General features: G+C 36.1%; 1 protein-coding gene across 3 annotated transcripts in view; it reads left to right on the top strand.

The window, feature by feature from the left end:
• Window positions 1–24821, top strand: part of UGGT1 (UDP-glucose glycoprotein glucosyltransferase 1) — a 123180-nt gene that overhangs the window by 62104 nt on the left and 36255 nt on the right. For 2 of the 3 annotated variants that reach the window (XR_004807140.2, XM_025436005.2), the window contains exons 18-26: window positions 303–467; window positions 10634–10754; window positions 13233–13331; window positions 14114–14137; window positions 14632–14726; window positions 16578–16784; window positions 17564–17695; window positions 18508–18638; window positions 20929–21024. Coding sequence is in view for 2 of the 3 variants with exons in the window: in XM_025436005.2 (XP_025291790.1) it covers window positions 303–467; window positions 10634–10754; window positions 13233–13331; window positions 14114–14137; window positions 14632–14726; window positions 16578–16784; window positions 17564–17695; window positions 18508–18638; window positions 20929–21024 (1070 nt within the window). In the remaining variant the exon portion in view is untranslated. The remainder of the gene's footprint in view (window positions 1–302; window positions 468–10633; window positions 10755–13232; window positions 13332–14113; window positions 14138–14631; window positions 14727–16577; window positions 16785–17563; window positions 17696–18507; window positions 18639–20928; window positions 21025–24821) is intronic. The other variant, XM_035702386.1, reaches the window with a different exon arrangement.

Genomic DNA, 24821 nt, shown 5'->3' with positions numbered 1-24821 from the left:
TATATGTAATTAAGGTTTGGTAGCCTGGGTTGCTTAAAATTACCCTTACCCTGAAATCACTTCTTAATTTGCAAGGTTTTGTGGTTTTATAAAAACTGAGTAACTCAGGTTCAGATTACCCAGTTGGATATTAACTCTGTCTCTTCTGATATTTCTTTAAAGGTATTTCTTTAGTTATTTCTTGGTGATCATATTTCTGTTGATTTTACTTTTCTTATTAGCACATATGCCTGAAAAATATGCTTTGTTCCATTTATCTTACAAAGGACAAAAGATATTATTTGTTGTCCCTTGTGTCTCAGGAAGCGAGAGGCTATTATGAACAGACTGGGGTTGGTCCATTGCCTGTTGTTCTGTTCAACGGAATGCCCTTTGAAAAGGAACAGTTAGATCCTGATGAGTTGGAAACCATCACAATGCACAAAATCCTGGAGACCACAACCTTCTTCCAAAGAGCAGTGTACTTGGTGAGTGGTAATTCAAGGCTGATTTTGAAAGCGAATGGTTTTGCTTATGTTTTTGTAATCTCTGTAGTAAGCCATAACATTCTTTAAGTATTATTAGTTTTTATACATCAGTTGTAATATATATGTTAAAAATATATTATATATATATTTGCACATATACAGATATAATGAAAATATTCACAAGACTTTGTGAATTCTATTTGAAATAGCTAAGTTTATTGTTGTCAAGATTAAGTGTTTATTTAAAAAATTCTAAAGAACTTAGCATTTCCAATAGTCATTTGTTCTATTTGTAGGGGATTTTGACTTAGGAAAGGCTCACACATATATATATGTGTGTATATATACTTGTGTATATACAGTTATTGTTGAGATATAATTCACATGCCATAAAATTCAGTCTTTGAAGTGGACAATTCAGTGTATTTAGTGTGTACACAGAATTTATGCAACTATAACCTCTGTGAAATCTTAGAACATCATCATCACCCCCCAAAGGCCAACACCCTGTAGCATTCACTCTGCATTTGCCTCTACCCTAAACCCTAGCAACTTCAAATCTATTTTCTTTCTGTATGGATTTGCCTATTTGAGACATTTAATATAAAAGGAATCATATAATATGTGGTCTAGTGTGTGTGATTTCATGTGTAATATTTTCAAGGTTATTCCAGTTGGAGTATGTGTTAGTACTTTATTTCTTTTTATGGCCAAATAATAGTTCCTTGAGTGGATATAACATCTTAAAAACCCACTCATCAGTTGATGCATATTTAGGTTTCCTCTCTGTGGCTACTTGTGAATACAGTCATGTACAAGTTTTTGTGTAGACATATGTTCTTATTTGTCTTGTGTGTATACCTAGAAGTGAAATTGCCTGTTTAGTCTTTTCCAAAGTGGTTGTACCATTATACATTACTACCAGCAATGCATGCAGGTTCTAATTTCTCCACATTCTAGCTGATACTTAATATTGTCTGTTTCTTTGACTATAGCCTAGTGGGTATTAAGTAATATCTCATTATGGTTTTTACCTGTGTTACTCGAAAACGAATAATGTTGAAAATTGTTTCCTGTACTTATTGACCATTTATATCTTTTTTGGAGAAATGTCTATGTGTTTAATTGACTAACTTGTTTTGTTATTTTGAATTCTCTATGTGTTCTGGGTAGTAATCCCTTATATATAGAATTTCCCAGTGTTTTTCTGATTTCATGGTTTGTCTTTTAAAGGACAGATGCTTTAAATATTGATTAAGTCCAATTTACTTTTTTTGTTGCTTGTGCTATTTGTGCCATATGTATGAGCTTATTCTAGGTCATGAAGATTGATACCTTTTATAGTTTTTTCTCTTAAACATTTAGTTCTTGGATGTATTTTCAGTTTTTGTATATGGTGTGAGGTAGGAGTCCACATTTTTTTTTTTTTTTTGGTCATATCCAGTTTGGCATGCAACTAGATGTCTTTTGGGATATGCAGTTGTCCTAGTACTGTTTATTGAAAAGAATGCTCTTCTCCCATTAAAGTGTCATGTCACTCATGTAAAAAAATAAATTGACCATTAATATATAGATTTATTTATGAACTGCCTATTTTCCATTCACTTACATATTTGTTCTTATGTAACACGTGGAAGCCCCGTGCCCTTCCCCCCACCTGGTCCTACGCGTCTTTTCCAGCTGGCTGTTCCTGAGTTAGCCTTTCTAAGTAAGCCGGAGATGTAGCAAGGAGTGGGTGTCTCTGAGGTCGGTGAGCCGCTCAAGCAGATTAATGGAACCGAAGGAAGCAAGTGTGGGGACTCTTTGGTCAGAAGCACAGGGAATATATTTGTCGGTCTGAATTTCACATTCAACTATCATTCAACATTGATGCCATCATAAAAAGAAATGAATATTTACAGGTTAAGAAAAGAAGTTTGCATCTGAGAAATTCACTTCATCCTTTTTTCTCCTTTTTCTTCCCCAACTGCTAATAAAAGTTGAGATAAATTTTTTTTATCTCACGGTCTTTTTTTTTTTTTTAAGATTTTATTTATTTATTCATGAGAGACAGAGAGAGAGAGAGAGAGAGAGGCAGAGACAGGAAGAGGGAGAAGAGGCCCCGTGCAGGGGGCCTGACGTGGGACTCGATCCTAGGTCTCCAGGATCAGGCCCTGGGCCAAAGGCGGTGCTACACTGCTGAGCCACCCGGACTGCCCAGTAGTGCACAGTCTTAATTGTAATCAAGTGTGAGTTTTCCAACTTTGGGTTTTTCTTTCTCTTTTTTAAAGATTGTTTGAACTATGTCATCTGCATTTTCATATGAATCTTAAAATTAACTTGTTAGTATTTGCAAAAAAGGGCTGCTGGGATTTTGTAGTAATTGCATTGAATCTGTAGATCAATTAGGAGAGTAATTCACATCTTAGCAACATTGAGTTTCTAACCCATGAACCCAGGATGTGTTTCCATTTATTTAGGTCTTGTTATTCTTTCAGTGATGTTTTGTTGTTTCCAATGAAGCATCCTTACTCTTCTTTCTCTAAATTTATTGGCTAGTATTTTTTTGATGCTATTATAAATGGAATTATTTCCTTAATTTAATTTTTGGATGGTTCATTGATAGTGAATAGAAATACAATTGATTTTTATATATTGATCTTAGATGCTGCAACCTTGTTGAACTTATTAGTCCTAAAGCCTTTTTTTTTTTTAAAGAATTTATTTATTCATGAGAGACACAGAGAGAGAGAGAGAGGCAGAGACACAGGCAGAGGGAGAAGCAGGCTCCATGCAGGGAGCCTGATGTTGGACTAGATCCTGGATCCTGGGATCATGCCCTGAGCCAACCGCTGAGCCACCCAGGCGTCCCAGTTCTAAAGCTTTTTAAAAAAATTTCTATATAGAAAATGTTGTCATCTTACAGATGACAAAAACATGCCATCTCTGATTAGAGATAGTTTTGATTCTTCCAGTCAAATCAGGATTTATTTATTTATTTATTTATTTATTTATTTATTTATTTATAAGATTTTATTTATTTATTAGAGACACACACAGAGAGACAGGCAGAGGAAGAAACAGGTTCTATGCAGGGAGCCAGATGTGGGACTTGATCCCGAGTCTCCAGGATCAGGCCCTGGGCTGAAGGTGGCGCTAAATCACTGAGCCCCCGGGCCGCCCTCATACCCTCTTTTGACTAGCTGTTAATCTTACTGAGGATCCATTCTATGTTAGGAGTCTCTTCTCATTCCTGTTTTCAGAGTCCTTTATTTGTGTTTCATTTTTGACACTTCATTAATTTGTCTAAGTGTGGAACTGTGAATTTTTCCTATGTGGAGTACATTACATTTCTTAAATATCAAAATTAGGAGCTTTCCAATCATTGTTTCTTTTAGTAGTCTTTCTTCCTGTAATGACTTCTGACACCAAAACTATTCAGAGTTAGGCCATATGTGATGTTTAAAGACACAGTTTGCCAGAAGATTGCCCTCGCTTCAGACATCAGCCACAAATTTGGGAGTCCTCAAGTCACCCGCACTTAGTATGAACTGGCTAAGTTTTGGTAATTTGCTAGAATAGCTTACAGAGTTCAGGATAGTGCTATGCTTACAATTTGTGTTATGATAATAAAATAATGCAAATGTGAACTAGCCAAAGGGTGAGGTGCATAGGGCAGGATTTCAGAAGGTTCCAAACATAAAGATTCTGTTATCTTCTCCCTGTGAGGTCAGGATACATTGCCCTTCCTGATTATTGGTGTGTGATGGCACATGGGATATTGCCAACCAAGGAAGCTCAGCCAAGTTTTGGTGTTCAGTTTTTATTGGGACTTCCTATGTAACCACGATTGATAGAATCATTGGCTGTGTGATTGAATTCAGTCTCTAGCCCCTCTTCCTGTTTCCAGAGTTCGGACTAATACTATTGCTGCTCAAAATCCCAACCAACCCTTTAGCCAGTTGGTTGGTCTTTCTGGCTTGGGCAGCCTTCATTGAGTTGTCTCATTAGCATAAACAGTCTAAAAGACCACCACCATGAGTCACCTTATTAGTATAAACTATCAGATGTGGTCTGATAGATAGGTCCTGGCATGAATAACAAAGATGCCACTACTATCACTCAGGAAACTCCAGAATTAAGAGGTTACCTTATGAGGGCACCAGCCAAATTCTTTATTACACACATTCTCTTTCTTTTCTTTTTCTTTCTTTCTTTCCTCTTCTTCTGGATAGATGCATGTATTGATACTTTCTCTTCCTTAAATGGAATGGTCTCAGTTGACATATCTTGAAATTAATTGGGTTTTTTGTTCTTTGTTTTTTTACTGGTAATAGCAGTAAATTAGCTACTCACTAGCTAATTTAATACCTGCTAGTGTTAGCTAATAGCTAAAATCTGCTATTGAGTCCTTCTAGCAAATATTTAATTTCAGTTATTATATTTTTAACTCTGGTTTTTCTGTTTGATTCTTTTACATAATTTCTTTCTCTTGATACAATCTGTTTGGTGAGACGTTAAGTCTCAAAGTTTCCTTTAGTTTGCTAGATGGTTTCCTTTAGTTTTTTAAAATATATTTAAAAGAGCTGATTTGAAGTTTTTGTGGAGTAAGTCCGATGGTTGGGCTATTTTAGGAATTATATGTGTTAGGTTTCTTTTCCTTAATGTGGGTCATACAGTCTTTTTTTTTTTTTTTTGGCATGTCTTTTAAATTTTTGTTGATAATTGGACATTTTGACTAATATTATATTACGCTTCTAGAAATCAGAGTCCTAGGTCTGCCAAGGTTTGTTGTTATGGTGGTTGGTTGTTTAGGGACTTTCCTATGCTAATTCTTTAAAGTCTGTATTCTTTGTCTTGTGTTGCCTCTTTTGTGTGTGTGTGTGTGTGTGTGTGTATGTGTGTGTGTGTGTGTGTTACCTCTTATGTCTCTGTTTGGTAGCTTATTGGTCAGCTATTAAATAAACAGAGATTTTCTTAAATGCATGAGTCCAAGAAAGTCTCTCATTTTTTTCTCAGGAGTGTTTTGTGTACATGTTGGGATACACCTTCAATACTTAACTTGACAATTTACAACTCTGCCATAGCCTTCAATTCCTACTTGAACAGATGGTCAGGTTAGTCAGAAGCAAGAGTGTTAGGACTGTCCAAGATTTTTTGTGGACATGCATTCAAACCTGGGCACTGTGCATGTGGCCTTTGAGGTTCCAAGGAATATGGGAGAGCTTTTCAAAACCCCTAATGGACATCTCATTCGCCACCTTTTTCTTTTATGTTTTTGACACTTGTCAGCCCAACTATTGTCACCACGTTAAGCAACTGAGACATTAAACAGTTGCTTCTGATTCTTTTTGAAAAGGTCTCCAGGAAAAAGCTATTGGCACTGAGTATGATCTAATTCAGCTCAACTAGAGAAAGAGCACCTGGGAATATTCCCAGCTTGCTGGTTTTTACATTTATTTCAGGGCTGTTGGTTTTCAAGATTCCTGTGTAGCTGGGTAGATAAGTAACAAGACAAGTTAAAGTTTATGAAGGTTATTTTTCCTGCCAAGAATCAGCCATTTTCTCGAATAAAAGTCATTTGGAATTTTGTAAGCCTTTGGTTAATTTCCAGAGTTTTGAAAAAGTTTGATGATTTTTTCTCAGTGTCCTTGATGGTTTGTTTTTGAAATAGAGGCTTTTTAGAGATCTTCACTGGACCATTTCTGTTGAATGTCACTCACAAATACAGTATTTTTATTGTAGTAAAATATATGAAATAAATTTTACCATTTTAACCATTTTAAATTATGCAGAGAGACATTAAGTAGGTACAGTGTTGTTTGACTTTTACTCCTCTATCTCCAGAATATTTTTATCACCTCCAGCACCAACTGTTTACCCACTAAGCAGTAACTCTCATTGCTGGCTCTCATCAGCCACTGGTAAATACTCTTCTGCTTTTTGTGTTTTTGAGTTTGCTTATTCTAGATGACATCATAGGGTTTTTGTCAGTTTTGTGTCTTGCATATTTTAAGGTTCATATGTGTTGTAGCATGTATCAGAATTTCCTTCCTAAAAATTGAATTATATGTATATACCACATTTTATTTATCCATTCATGTATTGGACATTTGGGTTGTTTCCACCTATTGGTTACTGTGAATTAATGCTGCTCTGGACATTAGTGTGCAAATAATTGTTCAAATCTTTGCTTTCAGTATTTGGATATATACATAGTGGAATTGCTGGACTGTATGGTAATTCTGTCTAACATTTTGAGGAACTACCCTATTTTTTAAAGCAGCCATACCATTTTACATTTCTACCACCAAATATGCAAAAATTTCATTTTTCTACATCCTCATTAATACTTGTTTAGTTTCTATTATTTTGATGATAACCATTTTAGTTGGTGTAAAGTGGTATCCCATCATGGTTTTTTTTATTTGCATTTCCTTAAGGACTAATGGACTGAGTATGTTTTCATGTGCTTATTGGCCATTTGTTTATCTTCTTCAGAGAAATGTCTATTCAAGTCCTTTATTTATTTTTGAACTAGGTTATTTTTTGTTGTTGAAGTATAGAGTTCCTTATATATTTTGGATATTTATCTCTTGTCATACACGATTTACAAATATTTTCCTCCATTCTCTTGGTTGTCTTTCCACTTTTTAAATGGTGTCCTTTTATGCATAGAAGTATTGAATTTTGATGAAGTCCAACTTATTTGTTGTTTCTTTTGTTAACTATGATTTTGGTATCATATTTGAGAAATAATTGTCAAATCCAATGTCATGAAAATTTTCCCCAATGTTTTTTCCCAAAAGTTTTATAGTTATAGCTCTTATGTTTATGACTTTGATCTATTTTGAGTTAATTTTTGTGTGTGGTGTGAGTATGTGAGTAAGGGCCCCACTTCATTCTTTTGCATATGGATATCCAGTTTGCCCAGCACCATTTGTTGAAAAGACCCAAAAAATATTTTTAAAAGCTACTCTTATCATGCTGATAATCCTTTTATAAAACAAACAAACAAGAAAACAAACCCCAAACAAAAAGTATTGACTAAATTCTATTGCATGCTCCCTCATGAATAAGGTAGTTTTGTTAAATAATTTGTTCTTCATGGAGCTACTAGAACAAAATATGAAAACATGGTTTTTTTTTTTTAATGAGTTTCACTTATTTTCCAAAGTTAAGGATAGTTTAGAAGAAATGATAATTATTCTCTTTGTTTAAATAATATTAATGAAAAGATAAAAGATAATTCAAACATGTTGGTTTTCCAGCATCTGTTTAAAACATTTCTTTTTCAACATTGTTGGATGTAAAAATTCAGAAGAGTTTTTGTTTTTCAGATATCTGTGGTTTAAATATTCTCCCTTTGGATGCTAGTTTTCCTCTGCTTCTCCTTAAATTGCCAGTGAGAAGTTTGGTTTGCTCTAGCTAAAGAAAGTTTTATTTGAAATATTGTGACAAAAGTCAGATGTGCTCCTGTACATATTTAGAAAAGTCTAAATTTGGGAGAATATTAAAGTGTCTAAAGTAAATATGAGAGTTGTTCCCTTCTTCAGAATCCCTGGAGAAATAGCTCTTTGTGTCCCCATATATATAGAAATATATATTTATATATGTATTTTTTAGCTTATCTTTCTTTTTTTTTTAAGATTTTATTTATTTATTCATAGAGACACAGCTAGAGAGAGAGAGAGAGGCAGAGACACAGGCAGAGGGAGAAGCAGGCTCCATGCAGGGAGCCCGATGTAGGACTCGATCCCGGGTCTCCAGGATTACGCCCTGGGCTGTAGGCGGTGCTAAACCGCTGCGCCACCGGGGCTGCCCTTAGCTTACCTTTCTAATTAAATGTATCTCTGCTTTGTATTTCGGAATATACAACTCTTTGTTAGTACTTTTAGATTGCTGTCTGGTTTTTAAATTTTTTATTAAAGATTTTATTTTATTTTATTCATGAGAGAAACAGAAGGAGAGAGGGGCAGAGACACAGGCAGAGGGAGAAGCAGGCTCCACGCAGGGAGTCTGACATGGGACTTGATTCCAGGACTCCAGGATCACACCCTGGGCTGAAGGCAGGCGCCATACTGCTGAGCCACCCAGGGATCCCTCTGGTTTTTTTATTTTTAAGAATGAACAATCAGTTATTTCATCCCCTAATGTTGGACATTGCTTGTAGAATTTCACTGTTACAAATACTGCTGAAATGACTAGTCCTTTTTTTTTTTTTTTTTTTTAAAGATTTTATTCATGAGAGAGAGAGAGAGAGGCAGAGACATAAGCAGAGGGAGAAACAGGCTCCATGTAGGGAGCCCGATGTGGGACTTGATCCCGGGACTCCAGGATCACGCCCTGAGCCGAAGGTAGACGCTTTAACTGCTAAGCCACCAGGTGTCCCAAAATGACTAGTCTTATATGTATATCTTTATACCCTTTTTTTTTTTTTTGAGAAATACCAGTTATTGGAATTGTTTTGTCGAAGGGTCATGTACATTTAAGATTTTGAACTAGAGTCACTGTAAAAAGGTACGATAGGCAGATGGTGTAAAACTCAAGGTGTGAATAGAGGTGTGAATGAAGAGAAACTTTCACTCATTCACTCCTCTTTCCCTGCAACTTATCTTCTCTTTCTAGAAACAACCAGTGTGTGTGTGTGTGTGTGTGTGTGTGTGTGGATGGGTTGCATTAAAAGTTAAGTACATTTGAAATTTTGATAGATGTTACCAAATTGCCCTCCCTTAGCTAGTTAAGGCTTCTGAGTAGAATCAGGCCAGATTTATAATAGAGACCAAAGTTATATACATGGGCTTACGTATATACTGAATCATCTAGTAACTTTGTAGTCTTTTGTATGATTGGTTCGTATACTCATTATTAGTTTATAGTTTGAGAATTGTATGAGTTTCTCTGGGTAAGTAGCCACAGAAGATGCCTAATTGCAGTTTTCTAGACTTGACTGTGTATTTGATTTACATCTATCTCTCCCTTGAAAATTGCTTTAGGACAGCCAGGTGGCTCAGTGGTTTAGCACCACCTTCAGCCCAGGGTATGGTCCTGGAGACCCGGGATAAAGTTCCATGTCAGACTTCTTGCATGGAGCCTGCATCTTTCTCTGCCTGTGTCTCTGCCTCTCTCTTTTTCTCTCTCTCTGGCCTCTCGTGAATAAATAAATAAATAATTTTTTTAAAAAAAGAAAGAAAATTGCTTTAAAATACAATTTTATATGAAATTTTATATTTTAAAATACAGTTTTATATGAAATTTTTTGAGTGTGAAGAACTTGCTATTTAAACTTGGCTTTGAGACCACCTTCATAAAGTACAAGTATTTCTATACATCTTGGAGGTATATAAAAGGGAAGAAAAAATGATAAATGAGTTCTAATCCCTGAAGTGTAATTATGACTCTGGAAATTACTTGGATGCCTGAGATTGAAAAAAGCTTGGGATGATTTTTGTTTTTTAAGATTTATTTATGTATTTGAGAGAGAGGAAAATGCGAGGGTGTACGGGGAGGTGGGAGGGGCAGGGGGAGAGGGAGTCTTAAAAAGACACTGCTGAGCAAGAAGCCTGACATAGGACTTGATCTTACCACCCTGAGATTACAACCTGAACTGAAACCTACAGTCAGGCGCTCAACTGGCTGCACCATCCAGGTGCCCCTTGGAGTGATTTTTATTATAAAATACATTAACTGCTTGAGAGAAGGCATTTGGCTTTTTGCTTTAGAATGAGGCTATGAGCAGAATGGAGGATGGATTTTTGAATTTGGTAACTCTTACCCAGTTTGTAGAGCTTACTTATTTTGGGGGAAGCACAGTGGTGCATGGAGAGACAACATAGACATGGCTTTGCATTTCATACTTGAATCTCCTTAGGTCTATGACTTTGAATAAATTTGTTAACCTTTCTGTACTGTACCTCAGCTTCCATCTTTAAAACAAATGTCAATAACATTTGCCTCATGATGTTGAAAGAATTAAAGATAATGTACATACATAACATGTCAAGCTGTGCTTAACAACAATAGGGACCTCTAACATGGAGACTTCTCTGTTTTTAGCTGTTATCGATACATAAGAACCTTTAATTGTAAAGTTAATAACTTTTTAATTCCTAATAAATTATTATTATTGCTCTAATTTTTTTTAACATTTATCCCACCCCCATCTTGTTAATTTTTTTTTCTTGTAGGGTGAACTGTCCCATGATCAGGATGTGGTAGAGTATATCATGAATCAGCCAAATGTTGTTCCACGAATCAATTCTAGGATTTTGACATCCGAGCGAGAATACCTGGATTTAACAGCAACCAGTAAGGAGTGTTTCAGGAACAGCTTTGGGCTTTTTCTCATTTTTGTTTCAGAATCTTTGCATCTGTTGGATTGTAAAGTCCAGAAGATAACCCAAGATTGTGACACAGTGTTTTAATGTTTTATGTTTTCATTCATCACACATTTAGTTCATAACATGAGCCTCTAAATTCATAAGCGTTTCCTCCAAAAACAGAGAAATTCTTCCTGTATAAATCCTTATAAACTTTGAAGAGTATCCATTGTCTTTTTTTGTTTTTTAAGGGGAGGTAGGGAGGGAGAGAAAGAATCTTAAGTAGGCTCCACACCTAGTGCAGAGCCTCTCACAACTCTGAAATCCTGACCTGAATCCTGAACCAAAATCAAGAGTAGGATGCTTAACTGACTGAGCCACCCAGGTACCCCTCATTGTCCTTTAAATGCCAGCTGTTAAGGCCTTAAGTGATGGGACTACATCTGAATTGTTGACTTTCTTAAGAGTCATAAAGCTGTTAAGCAGCTGTTGATTCTTCAGCCTTGTTCTAGAATCCGCTAGCGGTGATGTGGACAAACAACTCAGGTGGTTTTACTCTGAGAGGCTAGGAATGAATGCCTATCTAAAACTAAACTTTCATTGAGATATAGTGTACATGCCATAAAACAGTCTTTTGAAACTTTATACAAGTGCACAATTTTTAGTGTATTCTCAAAGTTGTCTGATCATCACTGTCTAATTGTAGAACATATATCATGGCCCCTACCATGTACCCATTGGTAGTTACTCTCCATTTCCCCTTCCCCTACCCGGCCTGCAACCGCTGATCTAGTGTCTGTCTCTGAGGGAGTTTTCTGCTGGATATTTTGTATGATTCTGAGTTTTCTGTGATTGGCTTCTTTTTCTTACCATGTTTTTAAGGTTTATCCATGTTGCAGCATGTCACAGTACTTTTTGCCTTTGTATGGCTAATTAATATTTTCTTACATGGATAGTCCACACTTGGCATATCTAATCCTTAGTTGATAGATGTTTGTGTGAAACACAAAGAATACCCTTTCAGAGGTAGTTGTGTGAGCCTAGGTACAGTTTGTTCCTTATGCCTTCCCTTGTCGCTCCGAAGGCCATTTGAACAAAGAGCTGGAAATAGGTGGAGCTGTGGTCACTTGCAGAAGTCTTACTCCACAAGAAAGGATAAATGTAACAAAGAAGTACAAGCCAGTGGCCTTTGCTGTTGTGAGTGGGGTGTGATGCACACAGAGCTTTAGGTGTGCTTGTTACTTTATGGCACCCGTCTCTAATCTGCTTGAAACTGAATGCCTTTTCTTTTAGAGCAAGATGTACATCTCTGCTTATATTTGAAAAAAGGAAGTAGTCAGAAAGTGACCTAAACTGTTTCTTCATAATTGGGTTTTAGCTTTTTACCTAAAGTTTTAATAGAGTCTTTGTCCTAAGTTTTTGTAGTTTCTATCATTTAAAATTAAACCGTAAGGAGCTCTCTTTGAGGTATTCATGGATGAGGAGCACAACAATAGTTCTGTGTTTTGGATATCTTTATCCATTGGATGTTGAAGTGATCACCTGTGAAATGATGCTAGTTCATAGTGGCAAAAATGCAGTTTGCCTGGTAAACATTTTGGAGCTGTCAGTGGAGGAGCAGCTAGCATCCTTCTGACCCTGCAGTCATAGTTCCATGATTACCTACACAGCTGTTGGCCTTTGTTGTCCTGGGACCTTCTTAGAAGGAGACTGTTTTAAGGCTTTAAGGCTTTTGGTGCTTTTGTCCCCATGAGCTGTGTCTTACTTACCATTTCTTTCCTTTTACTAGAATATTGAGTTTAAGGATAGTAGGTGCTTGGTATGGTCTGTTGAATGAAAGGATAGACAGGTGAGTAAGTGGACATAGATAGGAGGGGTAAATAAGCCAGCTTTACTTGGAGGATGGTGAGAGAAGAGTGACATTTGTGTTGGAGTGCAATAAGGCACGAGATTGAGGAGGTTCTTGGAGATAAAGGATGATACAGGATGGAGACCATTTTGTATGTAGGAAGAAATTACTGGGTAGTTTATTTTTATTTTTTTTTAATTTATGATAGTCATACAGAGAGAGAGAGAGAGAGAGAGAGAGAGGCAGAGACACAGGCAGAGGGAGAAGCAGGCTCCATGCACCGGGAGCCCGACGTGGGATTCGATCCCGGGTCTCCAGGATCGCACCCTGGGCCAAAGGCAGGCGCCAAACCGCTGCGCCACCCAGGGATCCCTACTGGGTAGTTTAGATCAAAGGAATGACTTGATGAAAATGAGATTTTAGCAAAAGTAACTTGAGGGGAAATGATTGATAAGAGTGTTGCCCGAGGGCACTAATCAATAAACATGAAACAATAGATTTCACTCATGCATTTTTATAAATCTTGTATTATGGTCAAGTCAGATTATCAATTGAATATTAATGTTAGATTGAATTTAGTCTCGTTAATTATAAATCTGTTTCAATTTTCTTTTTCAGATAACTTTTTTGTGGATGACTATGCTAGATTTAGTGTCTTGGATTCCCAAGGCAAGACTGCTGCTATTGCAAATAGTATGAACTATCTGACAAAGAAAGGTAATCCATTTTAGGCTTATCTTGGATTCAACTTTTTTTTCTTTCTTTTTTTAGTATTTTTAGAAATAATTCAGTCTTTAGTGTCTGTCAGAGATTGTCATTTTTTTATTAATAATTTCTTAAAATGATTTGAATCCAGAAAATACCTATTTAAAATTCAATTCTTTATGTTTTTAAAAGTTTAGATGTTTTTATAAATTTTATTAGATATTAAGGTTGAATGAAAAGTTTTTTCATGATTCAAAATGTGAAAACATTTACGATGTAAACATGGGTTAATGGATTGAAAATTGATATGACTTGCCTCTTCACTGACAACATTGAGTTAATTTTTTTAAGGGTTTATAAGATAAACTTGGTTCTAGGAATCCTTGTGCACATTTTAAAACTGATTTTAATGTGGAGTCAGTTATTTAGGCTAATATTGTGTGAAATTGATATCATTTTAATGGCAGACAGATGCTTTCTTTCTCTGGTCTTTCTTATTATCCTTTCAAAGCACTGACTGTCATTTAAGGCAGCTATTTTTATCCATGCTGTAGTCTTGTCCTAGAGAGAATTTCTGGCTTTCCAGATCTATGTAAATAAAAGTAATTGCTCCATTTGGTTCCTCAAGGAAATTGTTCTGAGGGGTCCTGGAATAGTGCTATACCACTAAGGGGACTACAGAGCAGAGACAAGATTGATCGTATTAGGAATTATTTAAAATTTTGACTCTTATGATAGGCATCAGTTATAGCAATGACATTTTCTTCTACTCTTTTTCCTTTACCTCTGTCTAGGAATGTCCTCCAAGGAAATCTATGGTAACTTTAAATTTCAGAATGTTCGGTTTCTTTTCTTAATTATCTTATGTGGTTTCAGGCAATGTTGTGATTCAGAATTTATTGACACTTCATTATGACATTTCTGGAACTTGTGGGTAACAGTAGATAATTTATCAAATGCAGATAAAATTTGTATAAGTGTTTACAAAGAATTCTATTTTAGAAAGTTACAAATTAATATGCTTAAAGACTAGATATGCTACCCACACGTTCAAAGGTTATTTTTCATTGTATATGCTAACAGATGCCTAAATCACAGAATTAATAAATGCATGTTCCTAGTTTGTAATTAAGCCACATGGAAGGTTACCCTGCTTTTGATCTAGTATAGAAGTTTTACTACTTTTGTTTTATTACACTTGTCATTTTCTTATTTTTTGCATGGTTTTCAGAAATTTTTGGCTTAAATAATATTGAAACATAGAATGTGCTTTTTTCCCTCTGACTCAGTGTGTTGTTTTGTTTTTCTATAGATGATTCTTTCATTAGGCCTGTAACTTTTTGGATTGTTGGGGATTTTGATAGCCCTTCTGGAAGACAATTACTGTATGATGCTATTAAACATCAGGCAAGTATCTACACCTTCATTCTGTGTGCTGATGTTACTGTACTAGATGGGAAGTGGGAGTCCTGCTTTTCTACTGCTTGAGGGAAAGGAGCATTGTTTCTCTGAAGGTCTGCCCACTAGTGAGAAAAGAGAGGAGACTGCAGTATTCTGACTTTACTTAAGGGTATAGATTCTTTTAGAAAAAAGAAATAATGAGATCCTTATCATAGACAAATTTTTGTTGGGTGACTGTTCATGTTCTTTCTACAGAGATGCTGCAAAGATCAGGCTGTATATTGTGTGGGGGGAGGCAGGACCTTTACATTGAAGGAGGTCTAGATGTGGGGGAAATACTATGCAGATATCTTAGTGCTCATGTAATAGCAGATCTTGGCACGCAGAGGAATGCATATATAGATGGTCTGAAAGATACATTGCACATAAATTGTAGAACTTGAGTGAATGGCAAGGGTGAATGGTTGAGAAGAAACGGACTCTTCTAAAGAGTGTCATTGTCAGAGACTGAGCTGTTCCTTTTCCTGAGCAGTTTCAGATTGGATCTTCATCCAATTTCACACCCTTCCCATGTTTCCTTGCCACCCTGTGTCCCAAGGAGGCTTATTGGAGTACTGAAATACCGAGGTGATTTCAACTTCCCTAACATGTTAAGTGCCTTTATTGTCTATAATTTTTGAGTGGTGATAGAGTGGGAGAACAAGAAGGGAGAATTGAAAAAATTTTTTTCTTAATTTATTTTAGAGGAAGAGCACAAGTGGGAGGGGCAGGGAGAGGGAAAGAGAATCTCAAGCAGACTTCATGCTGAGCACACAGTCCTATGCGGGGCTTGATCTCAATGACTCTGAGATCATGACCTGAGCTGAAACCAGGAGTCAGGCACTTAACCAGCTATACCACCCAGGCACCCTAAGAATTGAAATTTTAAAAAAATATATTTTAATTGAAGTAAAATATAGGATCAAAAGAAGTACACAAATCTTAGAATTACTTAATGTCACAAAGGGAACATCCAGGTGGCCCACCACCCTGGTTTTAGACATAGAGAATTATCAAATTCCAGAAAGCCCTCTCCTGCTTGTGTCTCCATCACCCCTCACATATTTGTTTGTGTTCCTTTTTTTTAATCAACATTTTTGAGATTTATCCATAATATTACAAGTAGTGGTAGTTAGTTCTTTTTTCACTGTGCTGTATCATATTATATGGCTGTACCACAAAGTTTTGTTTGTTCATTTAATCTTTTTGATGGATAGTCTTTTTTCTAGTTAGGGGCTATTCTGAAGAAGGCTGCTTTCACCGTCCTTATATGCATCTTTAGCTATACCTTAGTATGAGTTTTTGTTGCTCATGTTTGTGACACAAGGTTTTATGGATCCCAGATAACTTTTCCAACATAGGTTCTTATCTTTTTACTCAGAGAGAGATTAATTTTTACAAGGAATCTGGGAAGGCCATGTGAACAAAGAAGTCTTTGAATAGAAACTGAAGATTGGTTGGGACTGAGGGAAGGAAGGATGGGATGGACTTGGGGTTTGCATGCCAACAGGAAGCATGGAGTGTGTTAGAGTGATACAAAATGTGTTGGGGAACATGGGACTCTGACAGCCTGTAATGGAGCTATATATATAGGGATGGTAAGAAGTGGAAGTTGGAAAGGTAGTTTTGGGACCAGTTCATGTAGGGGTTTGAAAACCTGGCTATAGCATTTAAATTTTATTCTGTATACAGATGAGCAGTACTAAAGACTTTTAAGAGAGATTATATTTGCTTCTTAATAAAATACGAAGATGTTAGTGTCACTCTTTAAGTTCAAAACATCTACCATATAACTCTTATTTCTCATTTTGTAAATAGAAATCCAGTAACAATGTTAGAATAAGCATGATCAATAATCCTAGTGAAGATATAAATTATAAGAACACTCAGATTTCCAGAGCAATCTGGGCAGCTCTCCAAACACAGACCTCCAACTCTGCTAAGAATTTCATCACAAAAATGGCCAAGGAGGAGACTGCAGAGGCCCTGGCTGCAGGAGCTGACATCGGGGGGTTCTCTGTCGGGGTAAGTCTCTGTGTGTTGCATGGAGCTGTCTTGTTTTGTTACTTTTCACAGAAATTCAGTCTCAGGGGCTGATGTATCTTGTTCATGATTGGGATTTGTGATTTTAGTACTGAGTTTCAGAGGATTTTTCTTACTTTGGAAGTATCTTTCCAGGAAATAACAATTGTGCCACATTCCCTTTACCACTTTTAATACCTTTAAATAAAGTTTCAGGATTGAACTCTTAAATATTTTAAGCACAAAGCCATTTGTTTTGTATAGTTTTTAAAAGACAGGCAATATTTGATTTGTTTATAGAGCAAAAAACTATGATTGAAGCTTCTTATGAGTTAGAGGCTTACGTGTTCTTGATGTGTTCTGATATAAGCCCATATATGTTCATTATATAAGTTACTACCTTTTGAACTATTTCATAATTTTAAAATTCTTACAAAATGATAAGTATATACTTGATGTTTCAGTTAGCAAAAAGGCTCTTAAAATTAGCAGGATTTTAAAATACAGAATAAAAAAATACAGAATAAAGATATGATGAAGAATAACTTGCCAATTGAGCAATCACATAAGAGAATAGTTATAGGAAATAGGCATTACTTGATAAATTAGAGGGTGGGAGAAAATGGGAGGAGTAGAGAATTGAGACATCATTAATGTTAATTATTAAAATTAGTTCTGACTCTCCATTAAGAGATCATTTTATGATTTATTCATTATGATTATTCACTTTTATAGCTTGCTTAATAACAATTACTTTTCCTTAATAACAATTACTTTCCTAGGGCATGGATTTCAGTCTTTTTAAAGAGGTCTTTGAGTCTTCCAAAATGGATTTCATTTTGTCTCATGCCATGTACTGCAGGGATGTTCTGAAGCTGAAGAAGGGACAGAGGGCAGTGATCAGCAATGGAAGGGTGAGGATTTTTTTGTCCTGAGACAAACTTGACTTCAGATTAGATCAGTGAGCAGTGTTGGTCGTGTTCTCCTCTGAAGCTAGTAGACTCCTCAAACAGAGCCACTCTTTCCAAAGGGAATTGGGGCTTATGCAGTGATGATGGTAGTTTCTGCACCCTATTTCAAAGGTGATTTGCTTTTGACAGAAGCATCCTTATGTAAAACTAAAACCTTTTTGCTGTTTAATTATGTCCTGCCACATGTACAGTGGTGGCAGGAGTGTGTTGTCTCTCAGAGAATAAGCTGATAAGGCTCTGATACATGAAGTATACATCCATTGTGGGAACTGTGTTCATAGTTGTGTAGTCTCTGTCAACTTCAGTGGTGCAGGCTTAGACTATTTCATACATACCTGCAGCCAGGGACATGAAACTGGGGGTGGGGGGTGGGGTACCAAACTTTGAACTCTTAGCACCAAGGGTGAAATCTCTGCTGTCTGTTCCTCACTACACTGCATCTCTTGTTTGGTTCTGTTATTTATATCCAGTGAGAATCAATGAAACTCGCTATTTTGTTTTATTTCAGAGTTGCTTAACTATAAAAATATTGTGGAGTATACAGTCTAAGTCTACATTCTGTAATTGAGGAATTGTTAAATAAATAACTGGATGAGTTGATTTGGGTTTTATTTTTACCTTTTTCACTGATTTTATTAGATGTATACATGTCTTGGGTCTTTAAAATGATTAGGTTTATAAGATAGCCTAAGGACAACAGAGTCCTTCTTTTCAGCTTATAATGCTACCACTGACTGCCCTGCTCCTCTTCACAGATCATTGGGCCACTGGAGGACAGTGAACTCTTTAATCAAGATGATTTCCACCTCCTAGAAAATATCATCTTAAAAACTTCGGGACAGAAAATCAAATCCCATATTCAACAGCTTCGGGTAGAAGAGGATGTGTAAGTTTTGTGGAAGAAATTAATTAGTGAATGTCATAGGGACTGTGTTGAACTTTACTCCTGCTTCCTATTTCATGGTGTTTATTTCCATTGTGAGCTCACAACTTTGAGATCAAGAGATGCACACTCTACTAACTGAGCCACCCAGGTGCCCTTACTTTGTGCATTTTATATTGTTTTTCTTTTATTGTTGAGTTATAGGAGTTCTATATAAATAAGTAAATATTCTGGGTATTGATCTCTTATGGATAGACAATATGCAAATATGGTCTCTCATTCCATGAGTTACATTTTCATTCTTTTGTTAGTGTCCTTTGGTGAATAGTTGGAGGATATAAAGTTTGAAAGTTCTGGTTTTTTCCTTCATCTCTTCCATATACCTTCATGCTGCAGTGAAGTATTGACTTTGAGAGCTGCCAGACCAGTCCCTTTGCCAAGTCTTGTGATAGAGGAAGGAATCTTCTTTTATCTCAACCAAAAACAAGGCAACAGATAAAGAAGTTTCCTTCTACTTTAGTGGCTTTTTAGTGATGCCCCTTGTTCCAGCCTATGAAACACTTCCCTGATGCAGGCCAGGAGGTGCGCCCCTGACTTGAAACCATCATATCACGGCATAGGCTTGGTGTGCTGTGCCCTTGGACCATTCTTTCTCCTTTTGGACTATATAATTGCCAGACTAGGCATGGAAGACTTGCCGTTTATTAAAGAGAGGTGGCACCATCTCTCGAGGGTTAATTGAGGGAAATAAGGTAGTCATAGGGCTACCTAAAGATAAACTAAAACTATTTGGGTTCTCAGAATTACCTTGCCTGCCTAGGGTTTTCATTAGTGCCATAGCTGCTCCACCTTGGAGAGGGCCCCCTGTGATAGCCACAGCTTTCATTCATGGCCCAGACCTGCAGCCACAAGGCCATTCTCCACTTTCTGAAGTTCACTGTGGGCTGTTTGATCACAATTGCACTGACTAAACATAAGCGTGCTTTGTGAAACTTTAGGGAGTCTGTTGTTTGCCTGCTCACCCACGTCCACATTGCTTACTCAAGTCTACATAATCCAGCATCCCTTTAAATGTTTTGTGAATGTTGACATATCACAGGATACAAGTGGCCTGTATTATATAGGTTCAGACTCAGTGAGAAGTACCAAGAGAGATAGTTTGATTTGGTTCAGTGAGAAAATGTATAGGCTTGTTTCCAGTTCATATATATTCACAAGTGTTTTTTTAGAATTCTTAAAATTCAGTCCTTGGTTCAGCAGATTCAAGCATTTTTTTCAGTCTTATGGTTTAGTTCAAGATCTTCCTTGGTTAGAAATCAACTTTAGAAGAGGCAGGGAAAGCAGAAGTGCTTTTTTAAGTTGTTCACTGCAGTGTTGATTGTAATAGTGAAGTAGGAAGCAACCTAGATGTTTACTAGCCAGTTGGTGATTATTGTGTATCAGGAAATCTAATGATAGTCATTGAAAATATTGATGTACCCTATATGTATTAACTAACAAAAAGATGTTTGTAATATATAGTTAAATGAAAAAGCAGGTCATCAGGGGCACCTGGGTGGTTCAGTCGATTGAGCATCTGACTCTTGGTTTCAGTTCATGTCATGATCTCAGCGTTGTGGGATTGAGCCCTGTATTGGGCTCCATTCTCAGCGTGGAGTCTGCTTGAGATTCTTTCCCTTTTCCTCTGCTCCTTCCCCAGCTCACCATCTCTCTCTCTCTCTCAAGTAAATAAAATCTTAAAAAAAAAAAAAAAGGAAAAGCAGGTTATCAAATAATATAATCCAACTTTTGTTTATATATATGTATATATTTAAAAATGTAGGAGAATTATGAACCAAAATGTCATTAATGCTTATTTCTTGATAATGATATTGTATATATATCAGTTTTCTCATTTTTTTTCCTGAATTTTTTTTCAGTGAATTATTACTCTAATAATCCTAAAGACTAATAAAGCTATTTAGAAGCGGGTGAGGGAGAAGGTAAATAACACAAACTTACAGTCTGTTATGGGCCAGGCCCTGAGCTTGGTGCTTTATAAAATGTTTAGCTGGTGCAATATTTACAAGTGTCATACAAAGTATGTACTATCCCCATTTCACATATGCAAAAATCAGTATCTTCTTCAAGGTTATGAAACTACTCAGTTACAAAATCAGTAGTTTTTCTCTTGCCTATTGGTAAAAGTTCATATGTTCTTTAAACAATTTCGGTGGCATTCAATACTTAGACTGGTAATTGGAAAAACTTTCAGTTAAAGAGATACTAAATTTTCACCAACCATGTCTTTCAGGGCAAGTGACTTGGTAATGAAGGTAGATGCTCTCCTGTCAGCTCAACCAAAAGGAGATGCAAGAATCGAATACCAATTTTTTGAAGACCGACACAGGTACAGAATTAATATTGAATCTATGCATATTCTTGAATAAAATGGTAAAATTGCCTTTACCTCATCTCCTTTATTTTTCTATCTGAAGTGTGTATATAAGTTGTTTGAATGGAAAATTTTGCCTGGTTGTGCAGTTTTCATATATACTCATTTTCTTATGCAGAATTCATATACAGACTCAGTTGCATAAAAGTTGACATTTTTTCTAAATAAATCTGAAATACTTCTGACTGTACCCTTCTAGAAAACAGAAAGCATAAATAGAAAAAAATTAGTTGTAATTTTCTGATACCCAAAAATAAACACAGGTTGGTAGGGCACCCTACCAATGAAAACGATTTTGTTTTCAATAAAATAAAAATAAGTTTTAGCATTGTGAAAAAAGTCCTTGCCTTTTGGTTCTGAGTTATTTATTTGAAAGTTTCAAACCTAAAGAATAGTGGAAACGTTTTTACAGTGAACACCTAGATATCTTGACCCTGGGTTCACCAGTTGTTAACATTATGCCACATTTATCTGTCATCTATGTGGGTTTGTTTGTGCATATGTATGTGTAGCACATAAAATGTATATTTATGTTTGCATACAAACATACGCGTACTTATATTTTTCCTGAACCATTTGAAGGTACATTGTAGACATCATTACACATCATGCCTGAATTCCTCAGCATGTTGTTTCCTGAGCGCCAGGAGTGTCTCCACTATTGGCATACCTTAGAGATTTAACCTTGAAGCAGTGATACTAAGTAGTACACAGTCCATATTCACATTTCTCCAAGGCCCCAGTAATGACCTTTGAAAACTGTTTTGTTCTTTGATTTGACCCAGATCACATGTTGCAGCTCTTTGTTGTGGGTCTCTTTTAGTCTCCTTAAATCCAGAACATTTCCCTACATGCTTTTTGTTTGTTTTGTTTTGTTTTGTTTTGTCTTTTATGACAATGACATTTTTTTCCCACGTTCTGAAGTTAGAGATTTATTTCAGTACTTTACCACATACCAAATATCATGAAATCTATTTTATTTTATTTTATTTTATTTTATTTTATTTTATTTTATTTTATTTATTTTATTTATTTTATTTTATTTTATTTATTTTATTTATTTTATTTTATTTTATTTTATTTTATTTTTTATTTTATTTTATTTTATTTTATTTTATTTTATTTTATTTATTATTTTATTTATTTTATTTTATTTTATTTTATTTTATTTTATTTTATTTTATTTTATTTTATTTTATTTTATTTTATTTTATTTTATTTTATTTTATTTTATTTTATTTTATTTTATTTTATTTTATTTTATTTTACTGGTTTGATTTGCCAGCATATAGTACAACACCCAGTGTTCATCCCATTTTTATTATTATTATTATTTTTTTATTGAAGTTCGATTGGCCAACATACAGTACAACACCCAGTGCTCATCCCATCAAGTTCCCTCCTCAGTGCCTGTCACCCAGTTCCCTCTCTTCATTTTCAGGCTGGAGGTGTCCTTAGGTCTAAAATGAGTCTCTTGTAGACAGCAGATAGATGGGTCTTGCTTTTTTATCCAGTCCGATACCCTGAGTCTTTGGATGGGATCATTTAGCTCATTCACGTTCAGAGTAACTATTGAAAGATATGAACTTAGTGTCATCATAATACTTATTCAGTCCCTGTTTTTGTGGATTATTTTTTTAGGCTTCCTCTTTCTTTTACAGGGTTCCCCTTAATATTTCTTACAGAGCTGGTGGTCACATATTCTTTCAGTTTCTACCTATCTTGGAAGCTCTTTCTCTCTCCTTCTCTTCTGAATGAGAGCCTTGCTGGATAAAGTATTCTTGGCTGCATGCTCTTCTCATTTAGTACCCTGAATATATCATTGCCAGCCCTCTCGGGCCTGCCAGGTGTCTGTGGAGAGGTCTGCTGTTAATCTGATATTTCTCCCTACATAAGTTAAGAATTTCTTATCTCACTCTGCTTTAAGGATTTTCTCTTTATCTTTGGAATTTGCAAGTTTCACTATTAAATGTTGAGATGTTGAACAATTTTTATTGATTTTCGGGAGGGGGTCCTTTCTATCTCTTGGACCTGAATGCCTGTTTCCTTCCCTAGATTTGAGAAATTCTCAGCTATGATTTGCTCACATATACTTTGTGGTCCTCTCTCCCTCTCAGCCTCTTCTGGAGCCCCAATTATATTTAAATTCTTCCTTCTCAAGCTATCATTTATTTCCTTAAGCCTTTCCTCATGGTCTCTTAATTGTTTTTCTCTTTTTTCCTCAGTTTCCTTCCTTACCATCAACTTGTCTTTTATGTCACTCAACTCTCTCTTCCACCTCATTAACCCTAGCAGTTAGAACATCCAGTTTGGATTGCATCTCTTTTAATCTGTTTTTAATTTCATCCTGTTTAGATCTCAGTTCTGCTGTAATGAAGTGTCTAGAGGCCTTTATGCCTTTTTCCAGAGCCACCAGTAGCTTTATAATCATGCCTCTGAATTGGCTTTCTGACATCGAATTGAAATCCGCATTCTGTAACTCTGTGGCAGAGAGTACTGTTTCCGGTTCTTTTTTTTTGTGGTGAATTCTTCCTTCTAGTCATTTTGTCCAGTGCAGAGTGGCTGTATGAGCAGGCAGAGTCAAAAATATCAACCACGACTTAAGTAAAATTCACCCTAGATGATTCCAAAGAGGTCAGAGACCAGAAAATGAAAAAGATCAGAAAATAAAACTAAGGACCACTAAAGTGAAAAAAAAAAAAAAAAAAGTAAAAAATAAAAGGCCAAAACCCCAAAGAAAAAGAACAAAGAAAAAAAGAAAAGAGAAGAGAAATAGGGGGGGCTGGGGGCTGAGGGTGGTGAAGAAGTGGTAGTGGAGGGAGAATGTAGTCTACCTGAGGGGTCCTAGAGGGTGATCCTCTTAGTTCTGAATGTATTTTGTTTTGTATGTTAGAAGATGCTCAGTCCCAAATTTGTATAAACCAGCAATACTTATAGAAAGCCCCAACAATGACCACCAAAGCATAAGCAAGATAAAGGAGGGGAGCAGAATGAGAATGAAGAGAATATAATCTCACAGAATGAACCAGCACGGTATTCTACTTGGTTCTGGGTGTATGCTGGTCATGTTTTAGAAGGTATTAACTTCTGCCTTTGTAGAACAAAACAAGGTAGAGAAAACAAAAAACACAAAACAGAAACCTATATTTTGTATATCTCCTAAAATTAAATTGAATATGTTGAAAAGAATCCAGAAGTGAAAAATGTATCTAAGACATGTAATTATAGAAATATGAAGCCCAAAAAGGAAAAAACTTAAAAATGAAGAGTTGATAAAATATTGTAGTTAAGATGGTAAAAGAGAAAAAATATTGGAAACTTTTAGTCTGGTATAAAAACGAGTTGTAATGGAAAAAGGAAAACAAAGGGGTACCTTCTAGTTCTATATACTGTATTCCCTCGATTTTCCCTTGGTCTAGACCTTTCCAGCGCTGCTTGGTCAAGAGCTTGCTCTTCCTTTTACTTCTAGCTGGTCTTCTGGGGGAGGGGCCTGCTGTGCTTATTGTCTGGTGTCTGTGCCTGGGTGGAGATGCCTGCCCCTCACCAGGTGTAGGGCTCAGTATGAGCTGTTTATCCTTGGTTTATCCCTCAGCAAGGCTTTATTCCCTGGTGGCCCCGCCTCTCACAGGCAGAAGGTGAAACGAGGAAAAACAACAATGGTGATGGCCAGATTTCCAGCTCTGGAGTCGAGCTCCCTGCGAGTAATTAATGCAATCTCCCATTCCTCACTGGCGTAGATGCTCCTGGGGCCA

This window comes from Canis lupus, chromosome 19 (assembly GCF_003254725.2).
Source record: "Canis lupus dingo isolate Sandy chromosome 19, ASM325472v2, whole genome shotgun sequence".
NCBI lineage: Eukaryota > Metazoa > Chordata > Mammalia > Carnivora > Canidae > Canis > Canis lupus.
Note: the sequence above shows the minus strand (reverse complement) of the source record. Positions and strands in the feature narration are given on the sequence as shown.